Here is a 26,703-nt window from a genome sequence, read left to right on the forward strand (position 1 = left end):
GCTGTGGTGCTGCCACGGGTCTGGCCTGTGAGCACTCTTTGGGTAGATCACACGGCTTACTTTTGGAGGGCTAACATCATTGTTTTTATTTCCACACAGAGGGAATTTCCAAAGTTCTTCACGTTCCGTGCCCGGGATAAGGTAAGTTGTATATTCTTAATACTTTTCTCTAAGTGTTGTCTTTATCCTTCTGTCACGTAGCTCTTCATTGCCAGTCTAAGAGGGTGGGAGCTGCTTCAGCCCAACTTCACTGCCTAGTGTGGCACTGTCTCCTCCCTCGCTAGGCCAGTTGTCTGAAATTGAAGTCAGTGACGATGAGTCTCTGATACTTGGGGTTAAAATCCGTGTATTTGGAAGCCTGACCTGAAGCTGTTGTTTGTGCAGGTTTTAGTCGCGGTGTAATAGGGAAGCATTGGAAGCAGTGCAATGATTCAGTACCAAACTTTCTGGCTTCTGCAAAAAAGAGGGTTTTTGGGCGCGGGGGTTGAGCTTGAGAACTTGACATCTTGCAGTTTGTCTTGCAGTATTTCAACAATGTCAACACAGCCCTTAGTGCTAATGACTCTGCATGAGATAGGAAATTCTGGGCTGGATTAATTTGAAATACTCATTTTTTTAATTAAATACAAAATTTCATAAGGGATGTTGTCTAGTTCTTCCTATCCTCAGTGATTCAGCTTCTTAACCCACCCTCCTCTTTTCCACCCTGTTCTGCCTGTATGATGCCTCCAGTTTGAGGAAGACAGGATTTACCGTCACCTGGAGCCAGCTCTGGCTTTTCAGCTAGAGCTGAACCGAATGCGAAACTTCGATCTCACTGCCATTCCATGTGCCAATCACAAAATGCATCTCTACCTGGGAGCAGCTAAAGTGGAAGTGGGCACAGAAGTGACAGACTACAGGTTCTTCGTGAGGGCCATTATAAGGCACTCAGATCTGGTTACCAAGGTGAGTTTTGTCACCCGTGCAAGGCCTCGTTTCACGATGGTGTGTGAAACACACTAAGTCATTCTGAGAACCTGTCCACAAAGGCGTTACCTGTACAGAGCACTGGACACGTGCCCTCTCTCTGCTGGTCCTGGCTCTGCAGAAGAGTTAGTATTCCTATGCTTCAGGGAGACTTTTCTGTGGCCCGAGTGGATAGTCAAAAATCCTTGCATTTTGAGGCAAGAGTTATTTCTCTGTTTCTCCTGCACTGCCTGGTTTGCCCTGTCTAGTTTGGGATTTATGCTGACCTAAACGAGGGCACAAGTCAGCTGCGTCTGTGAATCCAGGCAGCGGGAGTACTGGCTCTGAGATTGGGATGGATCTGCTTCAGGGTTGCGCATCCTGCTCAAACCAGTGTAACCTATCTCCTCAGCCAAGTCCTCCGGCACTTAGCAAACACTGTATTCTTGGGCTGTGATTTTTGAGTAGAAAGTTAACGATTTGTTGACAACATCTGGCAGGAAGCCTCCTTTGAGTACCTGCAAAATGAGGGAGAACGATTGCTTCTGGAAGCCATGGACGAGTTGGAGGTGGCGTTTAATAACACCAACGTGCGCACTGACTGCAATCACATCTTCTTAAATTTCGTGCCTACTGTCATCATGGACCCGTCTAAGGTATGATCTCTTCCCTGGCTCTGAACTGTTTGGTTTTCTTGGGCTTGACTCACCAGAATTAAATGGTCTTTTATTGCCTTTTTATGCTGTGTAAGTGCCCCTATTGCTTGACTACATTTGAATACCGTTTGGTGACTGACATGCGGTTTCTACTAGTCATGTTGTAACAGAAAGCATGAGAAATTGGGGACCAATATTGCAAGTGGTAACATGAGGGTCAGTTTAATTACTCTACAAATACTGGAGTTTGCTTCTCAGTAAAGAAAGTGGAGTCACCTAACTGATAGATGTCTCTAACTGAAGATCACTTGCTGAGCTGCTAAACCAACTTCTCTTCAAAAGCAGAGAGCATACTTTTTTATTTTAGCTAGTTAAGACATGGCAAACAATTAGTTTGTTTCATGTTAGGACCCTGTTTGGCAGTGAGGAAGGGAGAAAGCTTTGGTTTTTCTTCCAATCTATCAAGAAATATTAAATGTAAGATTTCAGAACTAGCAGAGCTCATATTTTTAGTGGAGTAACACTGTCCTTCAGGCAGTGCAGCTCACTTCCTCTGTGTAAACTAAGCAGAAGTTTATTAGAAATATGTTTTGTATTTGAAACTAAACTTATTTTTTCATTGTGTGTTTGGGATAAACGATTTTAATAAGGAAATAGCTTTAAATGCTCTTCTGTTTGTTACAAAAGTCCAGATTCTATCCAAATAAAACATGAGATAAATCATGAACTTAAAAAGAATTTGTAAATTCAGCTACAAAAAGAAGTGCCTCATTTTCATTCCCTGGTACAAAACCACAGAGATCAACATTATAAATAAATGAAAGTTAAGCTTTGTAGATGCATAAATGAAAGTGTTTAGGCATGAAGCATGTTTCTGGTTAGCAGAAGCACCACAAAGAAAGTCCCAAATAAACTGTAAAGGCTACATTTAGTTGGAAATCAACATTCTGTTCATGGTTACTGAAAGATGAGAGCTGACCTTTCCTTATGAGAATAGCTGAAAGTTTAAAAAGATGAATTGGTTATCAAAATAAGTATCTCTTGCTTGCTGACTTTTAAATCATGATTAAAAATTGGTGGCTTAAATTGCTTCTGAATAAATCCTCTCTTGGCACATCCAAAATCTTTAGTTCCCAGGAAGTTCAGAAGAAGCTGGGATATTCAACCCCTGGAAGTTAGGCTGCCCTCAAATGCCTACCGTGACTTTTCCCTGAGCTGCTGTGGAAAAGAGACTTTTTATTTTTTGAAAGAATGTTAAAAACAGCCTATAAATTGCCTTCTTTTAATATGCGCTATTTTCCAACAGTAGTATATTATAAAGTTTAATAGAACACCAGAAGGCCAAGCTCCAAGTAGTAATTGCTTTGTTGATTTAAAGCACCGTACCGCATGTGTGGTGAAACATGATTATTGTGCATATAAGTGCTACGTAACTGTTTGTCAAGGATTTCACTTTCCTGCGTTTTGTGGTTCTTAGCTGTGAGCTATGCCTGCAGGAAGAAAGGCAGATGAAGGGGAGCAGTGGGCACGCTGTGCCTCGCTGGGGTGTGATGTGCCATGGGGAAAAGGGATGCGAATCCAGGCCTGTCCCTCTGCCTGAGCAGTGCCCAGGTGGAGCTCAGCTCCTGCCTCCCTCGAGGCTCGTTCGGGTGAGACGGGACAGGCCACCCACGTCCCGGAACAGCACCGGGCACGGGCTGCCCTTCGGTGCTTCCACCTCTCCTGCCCGCTGGGGTGGCCCTCTGAGCAGGCCCCTACAGCCGCGGGATGGAGGGTGGCAGAGCAGTGGTGGTGTCCGGAAGGGTGAGGGAAATCTTCTGATGTGTTCTAAGATCGAAGAATCCGTGCGGAGCATGGTGATGCGCTACGGGAGTCGCCTGTGGAAGCTGCGCGTCCTCCAAGCCGAGCTGAAGATCAACATTCGTTTGACACCGACCGGGAAGGCAATTCCCATTCGGCTCTTCCTGACCAACGAGTCGGGCTATTATTTGGACATCAGCCTGTACAAGGAAGTGACAGACTCCAGAACAGCACAGGTATGCTTCCGTACGGCTCCCTGCTTGCATGAGCAAATGATCTGGGGGGACACGTTATGCCCGATGAAGCTCTCGTGTGGTTCGTGGCGTTTTCAGGTCGTATAAAATTGCCATTCAACTTTGCGGAAGGAAGGAGAATGTCAAGATAATCTTGCAGTAGGTGTGTAGGTGTGCAAAATGTAATCACTTGTGTAAAAGTGCATGTCTTCTGATCGCTTGGTGTGTACCTCCAGTCATTCGTACATCTGCTTTCCTCTGTGGCAGAGTGCTCAGAAAAGTAACAGAAAAGCAATCACTGTTGGTGCTCATCCTGGAGGTCGTAATAAAAAATATTGTTAATTATACCTTTCACCGAGTAGATAAAGAAAAATCTGTGAACTTTTCTTTTAAATTCTAGAGATATAGGGAATGACCTGGGTAGGATGATATAAAATTATTGAAGGTGCTTTTATATCATTTTTATGAAGCATAATGGGCTCTTTTGTAACGGTTGTGGCTATTCTGGTATTTCTGCTTTTCATGGCATAGGAATAGTGTGGTTAACTGAAATACCTACATATGCTAAAATACATGGAGCATGGGATGCATGAAAAATATTTAAATACAGAAATGTTTACATCTCCCTCTGTAATAATCTCTCTGCCATACAGTAGTAGCAGCAGAATAAATCACTTGAGCACCATTAATGTTGAACACAAAGTGCTGAGTCACCTTTTCTCCCCCTCTTCTCCATTTAAATTTTTCCAGCACGCTGCCTGGCCTTACAGTCCATCCAGTTCTGGAGATCCTAGAACAGATAGTGTCTGTATGTTTTACTTCAGTTCTGCCTCTGAGTGGAGATGAGGAAAGAAAAGAACATTTTAATAATCTCCAGTAGCTGAGTTTAACCCTTGAGTTCTGTTAGTCATTTGTGAAGGTCATTCCTCTTACACTCTGTCTCTGATGAGCTTTGTTATTTTAAAGCTAGGGGAATGTGCTTGCGTGTGTACGGCTTTTAGCAACTTTTCCAATATTTGATTTTTTTTTTTATTTTATTTTTTTTTTTCCCCAGGATATTAAACCAGATTCTATTAAAAAAAATTATACTGGTAGAAATTATTTCGATTAACTCTTTGCATAGTTGAGAGGAAGGTTTGTCTTAAAAGCTTGAGGGTGTTATTTTTTTAAGACACTTCAGTAAATCTTCCCCTTTGTGACAGAGGTTTATAGGATGGCTTCAGATCTGTATCTTTTTTCCTGTGTTTTCAGAGGGTTATTTTGAACTTAGAGAATTCTTTTAAAAGAATTAAGACGTTACTGATGTACTGGATGCTGGGCACTTTGCTGACTTCTGAAGAACGGAAAAATAGATTCATCGTGAGAGAATGACCCTGATCTCTTGTTCCGTAGTTTCTGTGGGAATGAGCGGTGGTGCTCAGCGCAGGCTTCCCCAGCTCCCACAGAACTGCTCTGAAGCTTTCCAGAGATTTAAGGACAATTGGGCCCCAAGTGCAGTAACAGACCCCAACACAGGTGCTGTCACAAATACTTGTTACCCTGAATAAATATTTCTCCCGTTGAAGAAGCTACTTCACAAAGCAACGTTTGTGAAGACTGAAGAGAACACGAACTACTGTTTTTAATCTAAAAACTGAAATAGACTTTACTTAATGAATTTTATCCTTAGAGGAATTTTTCAATTAATTCATCTTCAGTTAGAAAAAGATGTGCCGCTCCTAACATCAGATCTGATCACCATTCTGTTAAAAACAGCCTAATCGTTGTGCTTCCATCAGGCATGTTTCTAGGAAGCAGCGTTTGTGTAGTCTTGTCCCAGTTAAGCAGTGCTCCTCCTGTTCCTTGGCTGAAATAGATTTCCTTCTGAGTCGTGGCTGAGCGGAATATATAGTGCCATGAAGCATGGCAGCTGATAATTCATGTTGCTACTCTGGGAAAATCTTTTAAACTTATAATATCAAAACTTCAAGCCAAATGACATATGCAAGTCTTGACCTAGCTTCCATGATCAGTCAGTGGAGATACGGATACCGCTCTGTTCGACTACATAAATAACAGACTTCTCCTCTCTGCTCCCAGCTATCACAATCCATCGGCATAGGTACGGTGTCAGGGGAAATACTGGGGAATGTGAAGTCATCTAAGTCACAGGCTTTTTTTCTGTGGGGACGTGGCTCTGTTCGCTTAGCTTTCTGCTGTGATACGGCAATAAGTCAGTGATACTCGGATCCGTGCAGTAATGGTCCAGCACTGTCTCCAAAGGGCAGTAACGCATGATGAAGCACGGTGTTCCAGGATATGCGAGTATTAACATATTTGTAGAGAACAGAAACAAGCCTGATCAGACTGGAATGTCTTGATGATTTTTGGTAAAATCTGGATGAGATAGGTGCGTGGAACCAGTGGATTAAGCGGTAATTGGTGGTGGTTTTTGCTGCAGATTATGTTCCAGGCATATGGGGATAAACAGGGGCCACTTCATGGGATGCTGATCAATACCCCGTATGTGACCAAAGACCTGCTGCAGTCCAAGAGATTCCAGGCACAGTCTTTAGGGACATCCTATGTCTATGACATCCCTGAGATGTTTCGGCAGGTAAGTGTTCTTAAGGCCCGGTGGGTTGTTCTAAACTTTTGTACCTGCAAAGCACTTCTGTCAGTTGCCATCCTTGCTTGTCAGGGAAATGAGTGGCCTGGAGTGGCTAAAAACAGTCCCCCAGGGTCTGTACAGCTACGGATTGAGTCTGCTTTGAAAGAAATTAGGACTCGATACACTGTTGCTGTAGTTCCATTAATAAGTCAAACGGTAAAGGCTGAAATGTAAAAACCATCTTCTGTTTGTTGTTTACGTTTCTTTGTTTTCCCACCCTGCTGTCTGCCTTCCTAGAGGGTTAGACGGTTCAGGGGTGATCGTTCCTAGGATGGGACTTGTACATCATTGAACGTGTTAATGGGTTGCAGAATTTATTATGTGTCTGATTTGCTGGGTTCTATCCTGAATCACATAATTTGAAATACACCCCTTCGGGTGAAACTCTGTTGCATGGTTTAAATTCCAGAGTGAGTGATACCCGCTGAATATTGTCAGTCAGACTGGGGGGAGGGATGTTTCAGTGTTCATCTTGAATATTAAGTCACAGTGGCTTGAATAAAAATATTTGCAGATTACGTTCTTAACAAGAATTTATCTTTTCATCATCTAGTCTTTGATTAAACTCTGGGATTCTATGAATGAACATGCATTCCTGCCCACGCCGCCGCTGCCTTCTGACATACTAACGTACACTGAATTGGTGCTGGATGATCAGGGCCAGCTCGTGCACATGAACAGGCTGCCAGGAGGAAATGAGGCAAGTTGCACTTTCTTTAATGCTACTTTTCTTTCCATGTCCTGCAGTACATTGTGTTTTGGACTAGGTTTGACAATTGTAATGAAAATTTACCAGCCAGGCAAAAAATATATTCATTCAGTCTTTCACAGATGAAATCTCTTACCTGAAAATGAGATTTTTGTTTCATTAAAAATTAATACCTTCCATACAATGGGTATTTTAACCTCCATAGTAAATGATGATTCCATTTCAAACCTCTGCCTATGCTGTTTTTCCTTCCTAATTAAAAAGTGCTCATTCAGCTATTCCAGGTAACTGGGGTTTGTATTTGTGCAAAATATGTTTTACAAGACTAAATAGAAATGTTTTCATTTGCTTAAAAAAACGAAAAACCAATTTTATGCTTTCCATTTAAATACTCACCATGCAGCGTTTGTGTAGCACACTGGCAAGGTGTGTGCAACATCCCCCTCTAGTGAGTGATTTACTTGTGACTAACAACCTGCTAATGCTGTCGGGGCAGTAGAGTTACTCCTTCAGCACAAGCAGGAGGAGGCTGGACTCTTGTGGTGGGCTTTTGCTGGTAGGTTATTACATTAGCGAGCCAAAGATTGCAGCATTGCAGTGACTGAGGAATAAAGCTAATTAGTAGAAGATACGTGTGGGTTGTTTTGGTTGGTTTGTTTGTTTTTTTTTGCCTAGGCTAGGTGGCATTCAGTATGTGAATATTCCTACAGTACTTTCAATTTGAACGGTTCTAAGTGGTGGTATCTGTTATTTTTTCTTGGCGTCGTTGAACTAATACTGTCCTTTTACTAGATATGTAACTTAAGATCTGCAAAAGCTCCGTTCGTAACCGTCAAGCCCAGCGATGAGAGGAAATTGGGGTTTTCATCACTATTGACTGCGTGTATCCTGTCAGGGGAAGGTTTTGAATATGATGTTTTCAAAATGAACATAATCAGTAAATGGTGACTATGGGAGCACTACGTCCTTGTCTTTTGCTGGCCTATAGGAGAAACGTTTTAACTAGTATAATTAAAACTGAAATGAGCTATTCCCTGCATTCTTAGTGAAAGCTGGGGCTGTTGGTGGCTTATGCCATCATCTTTCTCTCTTTCTCTGCTCTCATTCAGCGTTTGAGTGCATGGTGGCTGGGGAAACAGCAAAGTCCCCGAGGGACGTAGCTCTGTTCTTGCTGAAATTACAAGCACAGAGCTGCCTGGGCATGAACATGTAGTGTTTACTCTGCCAGTATGAATACAAATAGTCTTATTATAAGAGATTCTGTACCCAAAGACCACCAAAAAAAAATTAGGAGGTTTTTTTAACCCTTGGTAGACTTAGTTGTGCTCAATCTGCAAAGAAATTCCATGGCTGTTGTGGTACGCACAGTGTTGTTATCTAAGGCACGGGTTCAGGCCCTGCCTCTGTGGCTGTTACACCGAGGGGCTGCGTCACTGCAAAGTGAGATAAACAAAACAAGGGGAAAACATGATGTTCCCCCCACATTTTTCAGTCTGGCTGCTGAAGATTGCTTCTTGTGGAGGGATATGACGGACTCTGGCCTGCCTTTTAAGGACTGCCCAGAAGTGAGGTGAGGGGCTGGCCGCAGAGGTGAAGCCCCAGCCCAGGGTTTGGGGTGTGGGGGAGCCCTGGGGGCAGTCTGAGCTGCCCCGGAGAGGCGTGTGGCTCAGGGCTGGGAGTGCTCAACCCTCAGCCCGGCCTCTGCGCGGCCGGACGAGCCGCCGTAGGACCGTGTGCCTCTGGAACGAGGTCTGAGGCTGTGCTATTGAATCCTCTTGCACACAATAGCCCATTCACAGGTGAGAGCGGGCAATCTGGGGAAGAGGTTCCAGCAGCAGTCTGAAGGACAGGTGACATTCAGGAGGTGACGAGCTGCCGAACAGATTCATTCCTCTGTGCTGCACTTTCTTTATCAGGATGAGCTGACTTTAGGCTTTCATGGTTTAATTCCGTTCAGCTGAGGAAACAAATTTCCACAAACGTGTACTCAAGTTTCCCTTTCCAAAGAAGATGGCTGCAGGGGTGGAGAAGGAAGAGACAGGATGCTAGATAAATTGAGAGCATAAGCCTTTTCTTTGTTGAGGCTGTAAGTGGATCTATTCTGCTTTTTTTGAGAATCAGTCTGCATAGCATCTGGGCAGACAAATACAGCATGTTATCTGCCGGGAAGCAGAGATCCTTGAGGTAGTCCATCTATGTGGCAGTAGCTGGTAGCATTGCATAGCAAGAGGAGACATGCCACAAGGAGCAGGAGAAAATATTAATTGGTTCTGCACTTCTCCCACAGCACAAAATGGTGAACCATTCTCAAAATGTGGCACACTTCCTTGGCTCTCAAAACTTGCCTGAGTTCACTGAGGAAGAGTTTTGTCCTCAGATAGATGTATTTGATTCAAACTGCCAGAAAGCCCATGTACACTGTGAATTGTGTTACAGGGGAGGTGATCCCTAAAGAAATGAGTACAGCAGGGAAGTGGAGGTTCCCGAGCTTTGCAGTGGCTTGCTCGGTAGCTTTAGTCAGAGCTTTCACTGCTTCAGTCTGTTCATATCCTAGTAAGATGGGACTGCTTTGGGGCGTTGTGAGGATAATTCAGCCAAATATGTTTAAACAGTCTTTGAATTTCAACTTGCTAAATAAGTGCTGGATAGTACATTAGACAGCGTTCCCCCAGTTTTGGTTAGTGACCCTTGATGGTCAGTGCCAGTGGGGTCTGTGCCCCAGCGATCCGGAGGCATGAGCTGTTTCCAGTTCAGACCCCAAGGAGCTGATGGGTGGGAGTGCTTGGTAGGAGCGTTCACTGGGAAGAAAGGAAAAGAAAAATTAAGAAAAAAAAAAAAAAAATCACAGTTACTTGGAAAGTTGCTGATTTTCTGAATCCAGAGTCTTTTGAGAGCTTGTACGTCACGTGATTGTTATTAAAGAGGAAATTTCTGTTGAAAAGTTCGGACTGTGGTAGATATACCTGCTGTTTAGTGCATTTAGGCTCCTATTCCTGTTTCACTTGTTTTAGATCAGAGACTCAGCCACAGCTGCTCCCCCATTGCAAGCGAGTGCCTTACCGTGGTGGTGTCGGCTGTTCCGAGGCAGGGCTTGTCTTCCCTGTTGGGAGCTGTGCTACACAGGATGAACAATTACATTTTCTCTATGTGAAAAGGGGTCGTGACACTCTTCCTCTTAAAGCATTCAGCTGAGCTGAGTGCCCTAATTGTTTTAGCTAGCAGGCGAAATTGAGAAACCAGCATAAAATCCAGGAGATTTGTGGTCAGTGTATTCAGATGGATGTCAGCACCCGAAGTTGCAATCCCTGCCGTGATACAGGGCAGAGCAGGAGCTCGAAGCTGAGTTTCTCTTCTCCTCTCAGAATTTATGTTCTGGGCTAACCTGGTGATGTTTTCAGGAAAATCTTTGAAATGGGAATTCTCAAGAACTTTCACAATACAAGAGATTTTTCTCTGCTTAGCTTGTGACCACTTCATGTAGCCCACCACCTCATTTGGCAGTAATTATCTCTTTGCTCATAGTCTCAACAAAGAAGCCAAGGACTTAATGGACCATGAAAATACAACTTGCTATTTATTCCTAGACAGTGCTCACTCCTTCTGAGCTGAGGATCCCGTGTCTCGGCCACGCGGGGGAGCTTGCAGTGCTGCTGGCCCTGCTGCCTGCTCTTGTGGCACAGAAGATACCACTAGTGCAGGGCCTTTTTCCAACCTCTTGTCTGCTCAGTGCAGCCAGAGTTACTCCTGAAGAGCATCTGCTGTTGCTTTGGACTGCAGACAGAATCCTGGATGTTGCCTGGAGCTTTCTGCTAGATGGTTTCTGTTCTGGATCCTTCTTGTTAAGCTTGTGAACTGTGTCCTGGTCTCTAGTTACTCTTTTTTTGCGTTTGTTTGTTTTCAGGGTGCTTTTTTTTTTTTTTTTTGTGTGTGTGTGTCCTCTGTTGTCTGGCTGCTTTGACAACTCTGCTCACATGTGAGCCTGTTCTGATAAGCTCCATCTGCTACCGTAGGATTTCAGTAAGCCAACACCCTTGACAAGATTGAATGTGCCACGCTAAAAAGTTGAGAACAGTTTGTAAATAATTCTCAGAGCCAGCAGTTGTAGAAGGGAGCTGAGGAAGACAGTATTTTATCAGCAGAATCAAACACCAGTCGATAGCTCCCTTCTAATGCTCCTGAGTAAAGACTGAATAGACTTTGGGACAAATGGGATGTAATTTATAGTACAACTGTGAGCATATCAAGAACTAAGCACCAGAGGTGGATGTTCAGCCTGACTCTTAAGACAGACATGGACCATTGAAATGCAGAGTTCACATAGGTGGGAGGAAAAAATCCACTTGTTTGTAATCTTATGCATTTTACTCTAAAATGTCTTTAAGAAGAAAATTTTAAGTTCATACCATAACCTGGATGCTTATCAAGATTATAACTTGAGACTTCTAACATTTTTGGTAATTTAATTTTTTTGTAAATGAGTGGAAGCCTTTTTATTTTTTTGGTGGCACAATCTTTGGTGTCTTTAGCTAAGATCTTCACTGGGCGTGGGGGGTAGAGGTGTGTGATTGGGACTTTCTACGCTGCTACAGGGAGGGATGGGTTTGAGAGGATGCAGCACCTCACCCTGTTTGACAGGGTAAGAGGAGCTGACGCCTTTTCCCGGGCACCTCGCTGCTGTCCTGTCAGTCATCTGAGCCTCTGATGGTGCTCTGTAGTTATGTGGCTGTGTTAAACTGGGGAAATGTCTGAAAGGGTCAGAAATTGTGTGAACACAGACAGATGAACAGGGCTGGACTTCAGAATTGTGTGGCAACTCGTGCAGTATTTAAAAATTGTTGGTTGTGGTTGCTGTGCTGAAGACACAACCTTTAATGTAGTGACACCCTCTTCAAATGCCCCTTGAAGATGGCTTTGTTCCGAAGATTAACATATTAGCTGGAATCTCAGTGTGAAAAGGTAATTCCCTCCGCCAGTTGGAGAACTCAATATATTACTTGTCATTCTTGAGCTGGGCATTCTGATGTTTTTCTATAGCACTTTATATATTTTGACTACAATTTACCGTGATCCTCTAGCACTAGGACTGCACCATCCACTGATAAGACCCAACTAATCTTCAAGGACAAGGAGAAAGTGAGTGTAAGGAGTGCCTGCAGCAACACCCCACGTTACCCGTCAGCTCATGCAGTGGCCACGTAAAATGTGTCATTTTCCCTATCGGCACTAGATGTCACAGTTTTTCCTTCTCAGTAGCATGAGGATCAGAAATAATCCATAATCAGAGCTGCTAGTTGGCAGGCACCCTTTCCTGAGACTGTGGGAAGGTTTGGCCAGGTGAAATTCAGGACGGCAGTGGGCAGAGGGCTGCGGAAACTCTGCTTCGGCAGCTCCCTGGATTGCCTGGGGCTGAAAGGTGTAGCTAATGAATTTTATACAAGCAAAGCTTAATAGTTGAACTGCATGTTCTGCTTTGTCACCCCATGTTCCTGCATTTTATGACAGGCGCAGGGTATTAAAACATCCACTGGGCTACTTACGGCGGGTGGTAAGTACTTGAGAAAAAGCAGGGAATGGGCGATGGCCAAGTCACTGGGTTAACATGAAGGTGAAGTAAACACCCCTGCAGCCTCTCCTCCCTGCCCCAGCCCCACCACTATTTTTCCCAGAGATTACTGCAAAAATAATTGTTTTTCTTTGGGTTTCCCAACCCTTCTTCTTGATGAGTTTTGGGAACAATCCTGACCTGAAGGCCCTTCTGGCAATAGGGATGGGTTTAAATGACAGGGAAGCTGGACAGCTGTTTGTGCCGCACAGCAAGTGGTGTCTCCTCATCTGAAATACTCGTGCTGCAATTTCAGAAGGTGATCCTCCTTTGGCAGGATAATTTTAGCCCCTATCAGTGAGGTGCTTGGAGGTCACGACGAGACATGGGGGTAGGGATCAGGACAGAGCAGGTTTTTGACATGAACTAGAGTGTTATTTTCAGTAAAAGGTGGAATGTCTTGTGCCAGGTGGAATACAGTATAAATTAAAAGAGAGTCCCCCAGTATCACTGAAAGATGATTTTTTTTTTTTCTCACTTCAATGCCTTGATCATTTAATGTAACTTTAAGAGTAGCAGGTGTATGCATGGGAGGATGGGACTGGTGTAGGGGGATCTTCTGAACTCTGCTGGAGCTGGGATGGATGCATGTCACGCTGCATATGGAGCATCTCCTTAGCTGAACAGTGGTTGTACAGTGAAGCAGGAGTGCTCTGTAGCACCTCAGATTGTTTGAAGGGTTAATATTCATGTAGATCAGTATCTTCACTGTGCTGTTTCTCACAGTCTCGTATCTCCTGTGGCCTGATTTTTGAAAAAAGGTACATGTATGCTCTAGCAGTACTAGAAGTTCAAGGTTTGAAAAAGCTTTCCTTACAGAAACAGAGGTTATGAGCCTCTAACATAGACCTTTGAGTTAGAATTGATCATAATTATTTAAAATGTGAATTTTGGAAGGTTGTAAGGAAACGCTTATTTTTTAAAATTTTAAAGAATTAGGTATGACTGATAGTATTATGAAATTTGACAGATTTCTAATCAAATTTTATCAAATGTTTACATTTAAATCACACATTTAATAAGTGTTTGATATCTCTTAACACCTTACAAAAATTAAATTCTTGGCCAGGAAATAATCCCACCCGTCACAGGTGGGGCTTTCAGAGGAGTGACTGCCCAAGTCATGTCTTATTCAAAGAGCAACTAGAGCTCCAGATTTCTTGAAGGGTTTTAAAACCCTCAAATACAAACATTGCTTGATCAGAGATGTAAGGGGTGGTGCAAAGAGTTTATTCTGTATTCTGATATATATGTTTCAGTGTGTATGGATAATATGGGTACTGTAGACAAGAAAGTTCTTGCCTACCAGAAGGCTCCTCAGAAAGGTTTTCTGTTGCTCTGTAATATATCTTTATCCATCTGTAACTTCACCAGATGCAAACTGTTTCAGCTGAAGTTTCCAAGCCTTACGCTGTGCCTAGGGAGAAGTTATTTATTGTTTAGTTTGGAAAGCTTCATCAAAAATGCTTTTGTTTTGGGGAAAAAGCTGGCAGTGTTGCTCACAGTTGATTCTGTGGGCTTGCAGCAAGAACTTGAATTTGATAAGAGAGTTTGGTTTGGGTTCAGCATTATGCCTTTCGCTACCCCCAGGAGACACCGTGCAAGCTTCATACCTTGCAACACAGATGTGTGTGCAGTAAAAAATACTTTCATGTTGTCTTTTACGGGTTTTTTTTTTGAGCTTTCCCTTTGGGGCTCTGTGTGTCCATCTGCCTTCCCCGAACATCAGCCAGGCTTTTGCTGGTTTGCTGCCTGACTTGCTGTCCGAGTGCCCTTTGGTCTAGTGCAGGGACCCAACACGGAATTCACGTCTCCTTGGGCCCACGGTACTGCACGACGGCTTTTACTGAGGGAGCCTTTGTCACGTCTCATCCTGGAACTGTATCTTCCCATCCCTCATCCACTTGGCCGCGTGCTGTTCAGCAGAACCGTGCCAACGCGTGCTTGGCTGTGCCGCCCGCCACCGCTGCTCTGATCGCTGAATGACACCTTTTTCAGAGCCAAGAAGAGAATGAAGGAATCCTGGGTTTTGGCACTCCACCCTTGTCAAGGCATTAAGTCTGAATGCCTCCAGCAAACCACGTGCACCATGCCCTTTTTCTGGGAGTTGGTTCGTGCCAAAGATAAAAATTTTACAGCTTTTGGTTACAGTATAAGTGTAGAGAGTCTCTCTGGGCATCAGATTCGAATGATGGCATGCCAGAATTGCCATGTCTGCAGCAAGTAGTACTTCTGGGGCTGTCTTTGTTCCCTTCCTCACACACACCTTGTCCATGGCCATGCAGCAGAGTGATCCAGCATCGTGGGGTCAGTGGACACTGGTTTACCCCCAGCGTAGACAGAGATTGTGAAGGGGAAATACAGCACGCGTTCCTTGATTTAACAACGCCTGAACATGTGTGTGCAGCAGGGGAGAAATGGGCTTTCATTAACGTTCAGCTTCGGCATTTCCCCTGCTCATGTGCTAGACTGCTGCAACTGTTGCATTTCCTTTCTTATTATAACTTTTGTCTGTAATAAATACCGACATACAAATGTATTCGTGTTTTACATATATTTTTTACAAAAACGATACAGACGCAACAGATGGGAACAAGATGAAATTGTTGTCAGGATTCTGTAAGTTCAATTGTTCTACTTAGAGATTTCAAGACCCACTTTCAGATTTCCAGATTTGGATGTAAATAAATAAAATGAAGCACGGCATAAAGTACCTAGGCTCAGGCATCATCCTGGTTGTGACAGGAGTAGATGAACACCATTGGCATGGCTCAAGCGTAGATGCTGGCAAATAATAAGCTGTTTGTGTTTACATCAGATTTTGTCAGCTGTGTTTCTCCAGGAATTACCATTCCTGCTAGAAAGAGACTTCCAAGCTCGCTCTGCCCAAGCACTGGCCACCGTTTGTGTTGGCTTCCCTTCGTCTGAGGCTGTTGTGCTTCCAGGAGGGAAACCAGGATCGGTTTCTTCCCCATTCCCCTCGGTGCCTGTTGTCAACAGCTCCGACTGCCACCAGCAGTCAATTTGTAACTGCATCAGTGTGTGTATTACTGTTCACATCGATAGCGCAATTAATGTTGAAGTCAATTTTGGTGTTAATTTTAGGCCATGATTAGTGTTGACACTGTGTGTCAAACTAATGGCATTTATGAGCACCATGAAAACGAACGTTAGTTAATACTGTGTTTTTACTATCTGTTAATGGTTACATTAAGCCAAAGATCTAGTGGGAGAAGGTGTGTATAAAATTATATATATAAAACTTGTGCGTAATATATGGGTGTCATGCGATTCTGCATTGCTGGTGCTATTCAGGGAGCAAATGACATCTGAGCACTGAATCCTAATCACAGTTTGGAACATCAGAAATAATGATCACTTCTGATCGGGGGTTGTGAATAATTCATCTGGTTTGATTTTCACGTTCTGTCCAGTGATACTTTTCAAACCAAATGTGTTCCTACAGGAGAATAATGGTTCCACTTCTTATGGAAATACCGTGGCACAAATCATTTTGCCAACATAAAAACAGTTAAATAAGACGGTGCCTGCTTTTATTTTTTTCCTGCCTCTCTTCTTCATTCCTGGGTGTGCTGGGAAGAGAGCTGTGGTGGGAGCAGCACTTCCAAACTGTGCTGGCTCTTAAAAGAGCCCGTTTTGAAGCCACTGCCGCTTACCATCACCCATTATTGTTCTGACAGTGCTCTTAGGTGATTAGCTCAGCCTGTCTAATTAACCTGTGAACTCTCCATTTTTTTGGCATGCTGCCGTTAACTTAAAAATCTCATCTTGGTGTTTTTTTTTTTGTTTTTTTTTTTTCTGAGATAGAAAGCTATACTCCACTGCCCATAAATTTAAACAGAATCTACATTGTTCATAGCAAAAAAAAATCCTTAGTTGTGCCCTGTGATTTTTATTACTGGATAAATGACACAAAACACAGTCTGTATTGGGGAGGCAAAAAGACACAAGTTAATACAATTTTTCTTTTCTTAAACTGCATATGGTTGCTTGATATTTATCAGCTATAAACTGTTTTCAAGAGTTTGTGTTTGCTGTGCCCTGGCTAGATAGTTTTCCCTATTCTATTAGTGAGCATTTACAAAAGGGATTTTATTTACGTACAGGATACATAATCTTGGGTTAGGGAACTATTCCTTCTAAACAGGAAATTATTTTAATTTTCCTGGTTTTTGTACTGTAAAAAATCATCAAGCTGACAAAAGTGGGGAGAATCTCTTAGATCTTGATAGGCGAGACAGTCTGTGGGACCAGTCCTGGATACTCGCTGAGCTCAGTCACTAGTCGTGAACCCTGGAGCCGGTGTTAATTCAGCTGCCTCACGTGAGAGCTGAGGGTGCTGGGATTTTATTTTCAGTATGTTGTGGTTATTGTGTGGGTTTCTGGCAGTGATGTTTCGTGTTTCTACCTTGCGGTTCACTGCAGTGACAAACATTTAGCGTGTACAAAGCCCGAGCGTTTGTCCTGTTGCTGGTGTGGGTTGTGTTCATCTGATGGTGCTTGAAGGTTCCTGGTGTGGTCCTGGCTGGTGGGATCAGGGTAGCTGTAAGGAAATGACCGCTTAGGCAAAAACCTGTAAATTACTGTTACTTCTGTGCTATTTTGAAACAAGTTTACAGTACAGTTTTAAAGAGGATATTACCACATCTTCCCTGTGGGTTTCTGTCAATAACTAAAGCTGGTTTCTGAGGATTTGGTAAGTTCCCACTTAGGGATTTTAGTTATGGCAGGAAACAAACACCCTGTAAAATCTGGTAAAGAACTGAGCTGCAGTAGGTGATGGACATCCCTTATTTCTTAGAAGCTAATCTTGGAGCCTTTAACTTTGGATTTGCAGACTTTTTTAACCTGCTGTTTCTAACTGCAAGCTTGCCACAGTTGAGAGTTAGAACAGTGACACAATATCCAGCCCCTGGCATCTCTTCTCCTGCAACGGTCAGGTCAGAAGGACAAAGCTTACATTTCTTCTTCTTTTTTTCACCTTTGTTCTAAGTCCAAGGAACCCCTCTGGCTGTATAGGTTTGTTTGGGATGAATTAGGCTGCTCTTCCAGACTCTGGACTGCTGGTTTGTGTGACCCCTGGTCTCTTTGCACACACTTTTGGTCTGTGTGCCCGACCAACAGCTGCATCCACTTGTTTTACAGCATTACAACTTTTCCTTTTAATTTTGCAAAACAATACTGGTATTTTAGCAAAGCATCCCACTGACTTCTAGGGATTTATTCTCCTGCCTTTGCTGCAGTATCTCTCTCTTGCAAACACTGCAGTTGGATTGCTAAGATGTAACTGTAAATCTGCAAATATTCAGAGACAAACAAATTAATCCCTTATGACATATCAGTCAAAATAGCAGTGGATGAAACTGCGACCAAGGAGAAGGTGAACTGAAACACCATCACTCTGTTAACTTGCAATCTCAGCTCTCAAAAGGGGAGGTGTAAGGGAAGGATCTGCCAGTAGCTGGTTCTAATATTTTTGGATTGCTGCCTGCTTTACTTCCAATGACCCTTTGATTAATTCCTCTGCCTTTTTATTTTTTTTAATGAGCCTATTATGGCGTATCTTATTGCAGATGCTGATTGGATCTCAACTGTGTGTTGTGCCATTTTGATTTGGATTAAATGGCACATATCTATCTGCTGCTTCTCCCCTCTCCCCCTCCCGCTTTAGTTCATCATGTTCAGAATTCAGAGTCTCCACAATGAGAGTTTCAACCCTCCTGATTGCAGAGGATGTGCAATCGGCTTGAGGAATGTGTACTCGGAGCTTATGATCCTTGGGCAAGCAGAGACTGGGTGATGCATGTGGCTTTCAAGGGACGCTGCTATTTCCATCTGTTAATGGCATTCCAGGATGGCCAGCTCCCCAGTGCAGCGACACGCGGCAGCTGAGGGATGGGAGATGCAGGGTACAGATGTTGCTGATCTCCATAAGACGGGCCAGAAGAGATCATCCATTGATTTTTAAAAGAAAAATATGCAGCAAAAAGCATTACTTACCCGGGCAGGTTCGGAAAGGAACTGCTGCAGTATTTGGGAAGGAAAAAGGGAAGACCCCAAGAATAGAAAGAAGGACAGAAAAAAAAAAAAAAAGAAAAAAAAAAAGAAGAGGTATTTATGAAATAAAAGGATTATTAAAAAGAGGGCTAGATGAGAGAGAACCAGGGTGGGGAGGTTCTGGGGTGATACCCGGGTGGCCTCAGCAGATGGTCAGGCGTCCTGTACAGCAGCGTGTCCGTCCTCACCCTCTGAGCTCTGGCACACGGGATAAACGCAGCGCCCTGCGAAAGGGGCATTTGCAGACTGTGGTTTGGACCTGTGACAAATCCCTGAACGGGGACATGAGGGCCGGTATCGGTGCCTTGGGTGGGAAGAGAGCAATGGAGGATGTGCTCCAGGGAGTGGGGAGGGGATGGAGCCCCGCCAGCTGTCTCTGCGCCGGCTGCGCGTGCAGCGCCGCTGCTGCCGGAGCTCCCAAAGTGCAACACACGTAAGAGCAATGGCCCCTGCATGATTCTCCCCTTTCACATCTTGAAGATAAACATTTGGGTTTTGTTCTCTGCTCTCTGATTGCAGATTGGGATGGTGGCTTGGAAGATGACTCTGAAGACCCCCGAGTACCCAGAGGGCCGGGATATCATTGTCATTGGCAATGACATTACATACCGAATCGGTTCCTTTGGGCCTCAAGAGGATGTGCTGTTCCTGAGGGCTTCAGAGCTTGCTCGAACACATGGCATCCCCCGTATCTATGTGGCTGCCAACAGTGGAGCCAGGATTGGTTTGGCTGAGGAGATTCGGCACATGTTCCATGTAGCTTGGGAAGACCCAGATGACCCATACAAGGTAAGGAGGCACTGGAGTCAGAGGTGAAACTACAATAGCTCACCAAAAAAATCACATTTTTACACTGCCTCTTCTAATAGAGGTGAGGGTAAATATTTGCCAGACTGTTAGGTTGAAAGTTCTCCTTGGCGTTGGATCTCTCGGGCAGCAGGACTGGCATCCAGAATGAGTTAGTGCTAAATGTTGAAAACATCTCTAGCTTTCACCAGCCTCAGCTGGAGCTCCGATGGTAAGAGAGGATGTTCTTACCACTGTCTGGAATTAAATTCTACTCCCTTGAAACTGCCTTTTAAGAAAGAGTTATTGGGAATTGGGAGGGGGCTACAGATGGGGATGAGATGAATGAACTGTTTTTCCCTGCAGGGATACAAATACTTGTACCTGACTCCTCAAGACTATAAGAAAGTCAGTGCCCTGAACTCAGTTCACTGTGAACATGTGGAGGACAACGGAGAGTCCAGGTAAGCACAGACAGGTCAGAATGAAAAGCTTTCTGTTCACCCTTGGGTATGCAGGGGGATGCACGGCACATCCTTGTCTTCAGCTAGGACATTTTCCAGGATCTTTGCGTCCAGGTATGCAGCAAGACACAGCTGCATGTGGTCAGAGCACGGAACAAGAGAGTTAAAAGCTGTACCAAGCCGTGCCTTGTTTGAGGCAATGCCTGGAGGCCCAAGTCATGGTAAACACCAGATGACCAGAACAATGATTCTTGCCCCAAGACTTGCAGCCTAAATTTGGAAAAAATACTTTTCTGCCAGATTCTGTTGAAAGAATAAAAGAATTCCTGAGTGAAGGCTGAGTCCTCCATTCATTTTGAAGGGTTGGACTGCAGGAGTTGCCCTGAACTACCTCATAGCCTATGGTTTTTCCACACATGTGGTGTCTGCATCTTCCCAGCTACACCCCAAAGGCAGCACATCTGAAAATGAGGTGCAAAGAAGCTGTTTCAGACTGCAGCCATAGTGGTGCTCCCACTTAGAGAGAGGAAGGTGTGCTTAGGAAGGGAAAAAAGGCCTAGTTTGCAGACTGGCGAGCTCTGCAGGAACAGAAGGGTGGTGCTGGGTGCAGGGTGCCTGTCTGTGTGGTGGGGAAGCTAGAGGCTCTCTTCAGTGAAGCACTTAAGCAGGTGCTCAAGTATTTTGCTTAGCAAGGGCCTAGTGGAAAAGATAGACTCCAGTCTGAGAGTGCTGAGTAAGAAGGGACCGTGCTGGGGAAGGACGTCATGAGAGAAGAAAATAAAGGCAAGAGCCTCATTATAATCTCTTGTTCTATTTCTTTTTCCTTTTGGCTGCATTCTCTTCCTTTCTTGCCCTTTTTTCTATAATCAGCCTGCTCCTCGTGTCCTGTGGGAATGACAGAAGAGCACTTTTCACGGGCGTTCCTCTCCCTTGGCTCTTCCTCTTTGCAGTGCTGCTGTGCCTGCTCATATATAGGCCTATTCCGTGGTGTTCAGGCTGCAGAATGAGCCCACGTACAGATCCTGGCCGGGTTTTATGCACATTACTCTTTGGAACCTTAATGATATTTAGCCACTTTTCATTTTCTTTGTAGCAGACTGATTCAGCAAATCACTGGACCTTGTGACTCAAAGGCTGTATGTGTCTCCCTCAGGTATAAGATAACAGATATTATCGGAAAGGAAGACGGACTTGGAATAGAGAACCTCAGAGGATCTGGCATGATTGCTGGAGAATCATCTTTAGCCTATGAGAGTATTATCACCATCAACTTGGTAATCCCTCACTGCTTTCTATTCTTCAAACTGTATTGTCTGTTTCAGCTAAAAATCCCGCAATGATACCCAGAAGATACATCTGGGATCAGACTTCTGGTTGATGTAAATTGGCTCCTGTAGGCTTTGAGCAATGTTACTGACACCATTGCAGGGCTGGGGCCCTTTCAGACTAAATTTAAACCGCTTCTAGAAACCAGTCATTTGGCTTCGTATTTGCTCTGTAAGTTACTGCTTCTCTTTTTTTTAAAAATAAAATACACGTATGTTCAGATACTGTGTTTTAGAAAAAAGTAGCTTCTGGAGTTTTGCAGTGAGAGTAGATTTTATAGTCTTGTAATACAAACACGCCTAGTTTTATCTAGATGTTTGAATCGATAGGTTTTGGCTCTGTGGTAAGACAGAAATCAATGTGATTTCTTTTTTTTCTTTTTTTTTTTTAAGGTTACATGTCGGGCAATTGGAATTGGGGCTTACCTTGTTCGGCTAGGTCAGAGGACTATCCAGGTTGAGAACTCTCATATAATCCTGACTGGCTGTGGAGCTCTCAACAAAGTAAGTCTTTGTGTTTCAGTCTTCAGAGCTATGTGGATTGAGTTGGGTATTTTTGGTGAGTTCTGTTGGAGACTCCAGGAGCTGCCACCACGGTACCTGTCATCGCGCTTGGTCCCTTCTGCTTTCTCCCTTCTTGGGCTCCCACCGATCAAGGAGGAGAACTGACACAGGGCAGCAGCTATGAAAGTTTCATGCCTTTGCAGTCTTTTTCTTTTTTTTCTTTCTTCTTTTCTCTCTCTGGTCAGAAAGCAGTCCTTTCATGCTCCTGTTTCACTTGACAGGAACATTGTATTGACAGCCAGAGGCACTATTCCGGGCATCCTGGTTGGAGATTGGCAGGGCACCTAGGCAGAACTGCAGATTTAAGGGCTTGAGCATGAACCAGGTGAAGGGGAAGAAGGAGAAGCAGCTTTTAACGTAGGTTGTGTGCAGTGACTAAGTGACAGAAGTGGACAAGCCCACTGACTGGGCAGCATCTTCTCCCACCCATTGTGTACTGTGGTAGAAGAAACGGGGCTGTTTCCAGTGTCTGGAAGACCGTGTTTCAAAAGACGTGGGCCAGAATCACCCTGAACTTTCAGCCATCCACAGCGTTGTGTTAATCCTGGGGGAGCACTGAAGCCTGAGGAAGCGTGTGTGGATGGTGATTTTCAAGGGGTCAGACCTGCTGGAAATCTCAGCTGTGGGGGCAGGGAGGGAATAACTCAGCCGTAAGAAAACTTACAGCTTTCACTACTAAAGTGGCTCTTCTGTTTTTTTCCCCACCAGAGGCAGTTTTTCTCCCTTGCTGCCCCAAGCCTATTAATATCGCAGCCTCCAGCTCCTTGTCTGGAGCAGACACGGCTCACAGCCGACTCCGCTCTTGGCCCTCGCACTGAGGGCTTTGTTTACGTGGGAGTTGGGATTGTGCGGGCGCGAGTGCCCTTCCCCATTGTGCAGCTTTGTTCTCAGGCACTCTCCAGCACCTGGGGTGGTTGTGCTTCATCGCAAGCTGCGTTTCAAGGAGTGCCTGCCTGACAATGGGAGATAAAAGGAAAATAGGCTCTCGTTGAATTATTTCCCTGAATAAAGGGGGCTCTGCAGAAAATGAGGCATTGATCCTATCAACTCTAGGATGCAGCACCCTCAGTTAGATCTCTTACACACATCACACACACCTGCATCAATGGAAGGAAAAGAGGCATTTGAAGATCCATCCTTTAAAAAGAAATCGAGTCAGTTTGGTGCTTGCTGAAGTGGAGTAAGTTGCCTGGTTCCAGCTGTCATTTGTTGGGGATCGGGACCCTGCAGAGTTTCCCAGATGGCAGGGCCAGTCTGTTTAGTCCTTCTCTTCTGCTCTCTTCTTTCCAGGTTTAACTCCACTCTCTACCCGTGGAGTGAATGTTTGTTTTTATAGGACTAGATTAATCTCACTAAATTTTAGGCACTTAAAATTTAAGAATTGAGTCTAAATAAAGCACCTGACATCTGTCAGCAGGCATCAGCAGAAGGAGATGCTTTCTGGGAGTGATTTATCCTGTCCCAAGAATTTCAGTGGGTTGAATAATCCCATATGTCCTTTTCTCTCCTCCCTGCTCTGTTGGAAAGGTGTATATTTTAATGTAGGCACTGAACCTCTTACCTGCCTAAAGGTCAGGCAAAGGAGGAACCTATTGCATTCTATCCAGCTTTCCTAGTCAGGCAGCTAAGCCCAGACCCAACAATAAGTTTACCTGTCTTTGAATAGTGGGAGACTGGGAGTCCCCCTCACTCCTGGATGTTGCGTGATGTGCCCTGCTGGTTCATATGATCTTCATTTGCTAGTCCCTGCATTTCTGCTCAGAGCTTCTTGAATACATCCAGCTATAATTGTGTCCCAGAAGTATGTCTGAAGTAGTGAAGTGACACCCAGTGCTAACCTGAAACAACCGAGCTCAGCCCGCTTGAGATCCTAAGGAGGGTCTGAAGCGAGTGGTGAATGTGAACGCATTTGCCTCATCCTGCCAGGGAGGCAGCATCTACTTCAGACTTACCCCGTGTCTCCCTGTTCTTGTATGTTCAACGCTTGTCCCTTGAATTTGGATGGACAGTCTGAATTTTCTTCTGGCTAGAAGTCAGGTCTCTGTCAGCCAGGGGCCAGTTAAGCCAAGTCTCCCCTTGTAGGAATGCAGAGGCTGTTTGGGTGGGATATATGATGTGTTCTTGTTTGTGTGAGTAAGACCCCAAAAGGGTCTCATGGTGGAAACCTATTGTAGTGTGTCTCTGTGGAGTGAGTGAGCCTTGCTGCTTCTTGTGCCCTTAGAGAAGATGGTGAGAAGAGCCCTGTGCAGCAACGTCAGTGCTTTGCTTGGTGAGAGTTAGAAGGTCACCCATCCAGCTGGCAGGGTCTGGAGGAAAGACCGTGACTGAAACAACAACAAATAAATGGAACTGCTACCTTGCATGACACTTGGAACTGAATGTTTTCTAACACAGTTGCATGCAAATATTTCTTTAGCTTTTCTCAATTAGGTGTCAGAGATTTGGGACAATTTTTTCCATTGGTGACTTTTAAATACTGTCTTCGTAGACGATGCTGTACAGAGCTTATGCGTAGTCTTGTGTCTGCATACACATCTTCTTCAAAATGTCTTCTCTCTGCAAGAAGAGAATGTGCAATGCAAAAATGTTTCTGCAGCAATGGAGACAATTAGGCTTTCAGAGAGCAGTGAGGTTGTTTCTGGGAAGTTGTTTGATATTTTTCAATTTTTTTTTTTTTTTTTTCCCTGTGAAACACTGGATTCTTTTTAATTTACAGGGGGAGCAGGGGACTGTGACAAACATTACGTGCCAGCAGATCAGTTGCTGGTCTTGTTCATTATCATTATGTAAAACCAGCCTGAGGGTTTAGGTGTAGAGGGAAAGGTCCAGCTGCCAAAACCAGACTGTAACCTATAACGTAGATGATGAGCTCAAGGTCAATATCATTTTTAGCTGAAGCTAATGTTTGGTTCTGGAGGTTGACTAATCACACGCTGGCTGTTCACGGCGCCCGTGTCGCTGCTTTGTAAGTAGAGAGGCATATCACTGTGAGACACCTGATATCAGGCAGGTTTAAGGATTCTCTCAGCCCCATTGCCTGTCAGGGGTGACAAGAAACTGCACAAGAGCTGGACAAGGTTTCCCTCTGCTCCTGATTAAGCTGTCTTTGTTTATAGTCCAGACGGACAGGCACGGGAAGGACCCGGGGAGAAGGTGTGATGCTCTGCGGTGGGGCCAGCACTCCGCGTGTGGGGCACCAGGGCTGCATTTCATCTGTACCCCTTTTGTCTTCACCATTGCATTTCAGCAGGGGGTGGAGAGGTGGAAATGACATTTCATTCCTCTCCTGTGAGTGTGTGCGCGCGCCTGTGCTGAGCCCGCTGACCCCCCTGAAAATTGAAATAATGATAATGCGCGTCTCCTGACTGCATCAAAGTATCAGCACATCAAAAGCCAGGAGGCATGAAATGCAAATGATAAAGTGAAAGCAGATGGATTGTGCATGATCGCCTGATGCCCAATGAATTTTAAAAGATGCTGGTTCACATGGGGAGAGGGGCTGAAATAAACACGTTATCCCTGCAATTTTTTTTTTGTTCTTGCTGCTCACTCCTGACAATATTTTTTCACACTTCAGCGAGCAGCCACTCCATCTCTCTCCCTCCCTCTCCCTCTCTTTCTCTCCCTCTCTCTCTCTTTCGCTGTCTACCTCACACACGTCTCGGGTCATGTCGCCGCAGCTCCGGTGGAAATAATAAGATATAAACCACGAGGTTGTTATTTGCATAGAAATAGCATGGAGCCCCAGGCAGCATGGGAGAAGGACACAGAGATCATTTGTCTAAAATTTTAATGAAAACTTTTGCTGAGGCAGAGGTTTTATTTTTTTTTTTTTTAACTTTCCCTGCCTCCCCCTTTTTCCACCCCCATACCTTCCTCCACCTCCCTCAACTCCCTTTCCTCGTCATAAGCTAAACATGGTGCAGTGCCGTGTGAGAGAGGTGCTGTGCTGCCGCCGTGCCCTAACAGGTTAATTTCCATTGGTTTTCTTTTTAATAAAAGTAAGGCTGAAGAGCCCAGCACTCCCCACTTATGCATTGCTTATATGGTTCAAGCTTCCATTTCATTTCAGTCCTCACAAGGATGTTCCCAAGTCTGCTGCTGACCTATTTTTAATTAGATTGCTCCTCCTTGTCTTTTGTGTTTAAAAGAAATCCTGTGTTTAATACTGTTTTGTTAACGTAAACAAATAGTGACTTTCAATCACATTTTCTCTACAGCTCCATGTTCTAGGCTTTTCCTAGGGGAAGCCAGGTTCAGCAGAGATTTTCAGGAACCACTACTAACTTGATACACATCAGTCTGCTGTGTAGATATTCAGCCTGGTATGTCAAACAGCTCATTTTCTGAATGAGGATGAACTGTCCCACAGACTGTGCTTCACAATAGGACATTGACAGGGGTCCTCACTTCTGGAGGTGAAGGGAAGAATCTAACCAGCAGACTGTTCTGTTTCCTCTCCCTCCTGTTTAGCTTTGTTTTCTACCAAACTCTCCAGGCTTCACCTGCCCAAATGAAACATCAGGCCCTGAACCCACCCTCTGGTGTGCTCGTCCCTGGGGCCCCATGACGCTGTGCTGTTGGCCTGGTTTGTCAGGAACATCCACATGTGCCAAGCCTGAGCTTGACAAATGCCACCTGCCAGGAGTATATGTCCATGGAGGGAAAGAGGCAGTGAAGGTGAAGTGTCAGAAACCACTAAAATATGAAATGTTCAAAGCATAGTTCAACACCAGAACTCTGGGCTTCATTTCCCAGTCTGCAGCCAACTGCCTGCCTGGCTGTGGGCTGGCTTTTTTGATCCGAGTGGGTGTAATGGCAGTTACCTGCCGCCAGCTTGGTCTTGGAACCTTAGTTCATTTGTATTTGCAGCGTGCTTTGGAACCTT

The 26,703-nt window shown here is 44.5% G+C and overlaps 1 protein-coding gene across 5 annotated transcripts in view; it reads left to right on the forward strand.

Annotated features, from left to right (window-relative positions):
* Positions 1–26,703, forward strand: part of ACACA (acetyl-CoA carboxylase alpha) — a 108,129-nt gene that overhangs the window by 39,423 nt on the left and 42,003 nt on the right. For all 5 annotated transcript variants that reach the window (XM_074922918.1, XM_074922921.1, XM_074922919.1 and 2 more), the window contains 10 exons: positions 100–141; positions 733–948; positions 1,449–1,604; positions 3,437–3,640; positions 6,078–6,233; positions 6,841–6,987; positions 19,196–19,465; positions 19,829–19,926; positions 21,080–21,200; positions 21,645–21,755. In XM_074922918.1, the coding sequence (XP_074779019.1) occupies positions 100–141; positions 733–948; positions 1,449–1,604; positions 3,437–3,640; positions 6,078–6,233; positions 6,841–6,987; positions 19,196–19,465; positions 19,829–19,926; positions 21,080–21,200; positions 21,645–21,755 (1,521 nt within the window). The remainder of the gene's footprint in view (positions 1–99; positions 142–732; positions 949–1,448; positions 1,605–3,436; positions 3,641–6,077; positions 6,234–6,840; positions 6,988–19,195; positions 19,466–19,828; positions 19,927–21,079; positions 21,201–21,644; positions 21,756–26,703) is intronic.

This window comes from Athene noctua, chromosome 19, assembly GCF_965140245.1.
Source record: "Athene noctua chromosome 19, bAthNoc1.hap1.1, whole genome shotgun sequence".
Classification (NCBI taxonomy): Eukaryota; Metazoa; Chordata; class Aves; order Strigiformes; family Strigidae; genus Athene; species Athene noctua.